The sequence below is a fragment of the Trypanosoma rangeli genome (assembly GCF_003719475.1).
Source record: "Trypanosoma rangeli strain AM80 chromosome Unknown Tra_15.4_contig_00833, whole genome shotgun sequence".
NCBI lineage: Eukaryota > Euglenozoa > Kinetoplastea > Trypanosomatida > Trypanosomatidae > Trypanosoma > Trypanosoma rangeli.
In genome coordinates, this window is record NW_021706597.1 from 955 (window position 1) to 3253 (window position 2299).

The 2299-nt window shown below is 48.9% G+C and overlaps 1 protein-coding gene across 1 annotated transcript, besides 1 other annotated feature; it reads right to left on the bottom strand.

The window, feature by feature from the left end:
- Positions 1 to 512: 512 nt before the first annotated feature.
- Positions 513 to 1475, bottom strand: TraAM80_10203 (phosphatidic acid phosphatase; the record flags this gene model as incomplete). Its single annotated transcript, XM_029386841.1, has 1 exon — positions 513 to 1475. The coding sequence occupies one exon, from the start codon at positions 1473 to 1475 to the stop codon at positions 513 to 515; it is 963 nt and encodes a 320-aa protein (XP_029233282.1).
- A 575-nt stretch (positions 1476 to 2050) lies between these two features.
- Positions 2051 to 2084: a microsatellite.
- The last annotated feature ends 215 nt before the right edge of the window (positions 2085 to 2299 follow it).

The following is a 2299-nucleotide window of genomic DNA, read 5'->3' on the forward strand; positions in this document are numbered from 1 at the left end:
GGTCAACCACTGTATATAATGAGCGCCAGCGTGGAACCTTGAAACGCCCCCCTACAAATAAAAAAGAAAACGATATAGCTTCAATGTGTTCAATGTTCATCTTACATAAAACATTTACATGTCTTCTGCGCATCTTCAAAACAAACGAATTCATCAAGACTCCTTATGACCACAAAGCTCCCGCTGAAAAGCCACAAAGGGGCAGTCTTTTGGAATTCCTCTCAGCCGCCGCACCCATCTCATCTGGGCCGGTACTAGCAGTAGTGGTGGGTCGGGGAGGGAGAACGGAACCAAAGAACTGCCCGTGCTGCCTTCCAACGCGGTCGCTCGAAAAACAAGAAAAGCAAAAATGTTTTTTTTTCTTTTTAGTACTAATCAAAAAATATATAAAAAACAACCGCGAGCTCATGGCTTGAGCCTCAGCTGGGCACACACCTCTCTCCACGTGTTTCTAGCTCTAGAAGTGAGGACGCAAGAGGCTTGGAATGACTCAGTGCCAAAGGATACCGTTATCACCGTTTCAAGGCATAGTCCAGTCGACGTGGTAAGAAAAATCCTGTCCGCCCCGACAAACGAAACAAGAGGGTCACGGAGAAAAGTGCACAGCAGGTTCCGATGACGCTTCCAGCCAAGATATCAGAAAAGTGATGACGGTTGTCACGCGTCCGCGAAACAGCGACTGCAATTGGGAGAATTAGCAGCAGCAGACTCATCACAGTGCGCCAAAGGGACGCAAAATGAAATGCTTGCAGCTGACCAAGACAGTACAGCACCAACGTGACAACGGACGCAAACGCGACGCCGCTGTGACCTGACGGAAATGACTTTCTCCCCCCTAGCGCAACATAACACCAGTCCACGCCTTCGGATTCTTTGTTATAACCCGCTCGAAGCAATCGCGCGAGAAAGTCAGGACGCAGACGGCCAGCATACACCTTTGTAACATCAACAATACAAAGGCACAAACACACAGCAAAAGCCTGCGCGAGCACCCAGTGATTAAGTTTTTCCGTAAATAGCGACCACCGTGTACCAGCACCAAGTGTTCCCTCTCGTCCTTCTTCTCCTTCTGATGCACCGGGAACGCCACTGTTAACGTTTTCTACACGCAACCGTCGGACGGTGGTTCCTTCTTGGCCCGCAACATCCACTGTAACGGGGTTTAATTCGGCATCAAGGGGGGCCATATCAGCAGACAGTGTTGTGCCGGCCCGCCACAGTAGCGCGCGGATAAACTCCACGGTGGCATAAACCACAACTGGCAAGATGGCGATGAATATCAATGACCAAGAAGGATATGCTTCGTTTCCGGCGTAATCATACGCAATTGTTGTGTCATTCCATGAAAAAGGACGACAATGCGGGCGAACATTTCTTGCAATGATCATGCCAGTAAGTGCAAGAATAGCACAAAGAAGATAGTCCACGATCCTAAACGTCGTCAGCACATTTGAAAATGTCTCGAACGACGCCATCGTTAAGGTGAGAAGTTATTCTCTCCGTCACCTGGGTACAGGGTTATTCCTCTGTCTTCGTCTTGCCTTTCCTTTCGCCCACAACCTTCGGGCCTTTGTCAGTTCCTTGCTCAAGTCTTGTGTTCCACCCACCCCTTCAATCAGTACATACAAAACAAGTGAAGAGAGTGAAAGGGCGCGATTGCAGAAACAGAGGCAGGCAAACACGGTGCGGGAAAATAGAGTCACGTGTGCGGAGGCGCCTGCTCCACAGCTGCAGAAGACAGCGATATGCAGGCCGGCGTCCGCGGAGAGGCCGAGAAACGTCACACGCACGCGCGCACTGAAAAATGAACGTGACAATGGCACGCATACACACACCGAGAGAGAGGAAAAAAATACACAAGCAAGAGCAACAACGCAATCTAAAATTGCCTCCTCTTTCGCTTGGACTTCTCACCTCTAGCCTCTATAATATATATATATATTGTTAAAAAAGGAAGCCACCAAACCCGAGAGCCGCTGTATTACTTTTTTCAACTACTTTTTATTATTATCTGTTGCTTTGCGTAGGTGTACATATGTGGGTGTACATGCCCCCCACCCCCACCCACCCCCCGTACCTCCTACATTCGTTAACAGCAACGCAAAAAAAAAAAGAACTCTTCCACAGTGGCGGCCCTTTGGAACATCAAATGTGAGAAAGACATAAGCTGAGGGAGAAACCTAATCAGGGCAAAAGTTTCACACAGCCCAGAAGAGCAAGCGGGGAATCGCCAACTCCAACATAACAATTATACGCCCACATATGTACCGTGCATAGGTATACCGCCCCGCTGCACATC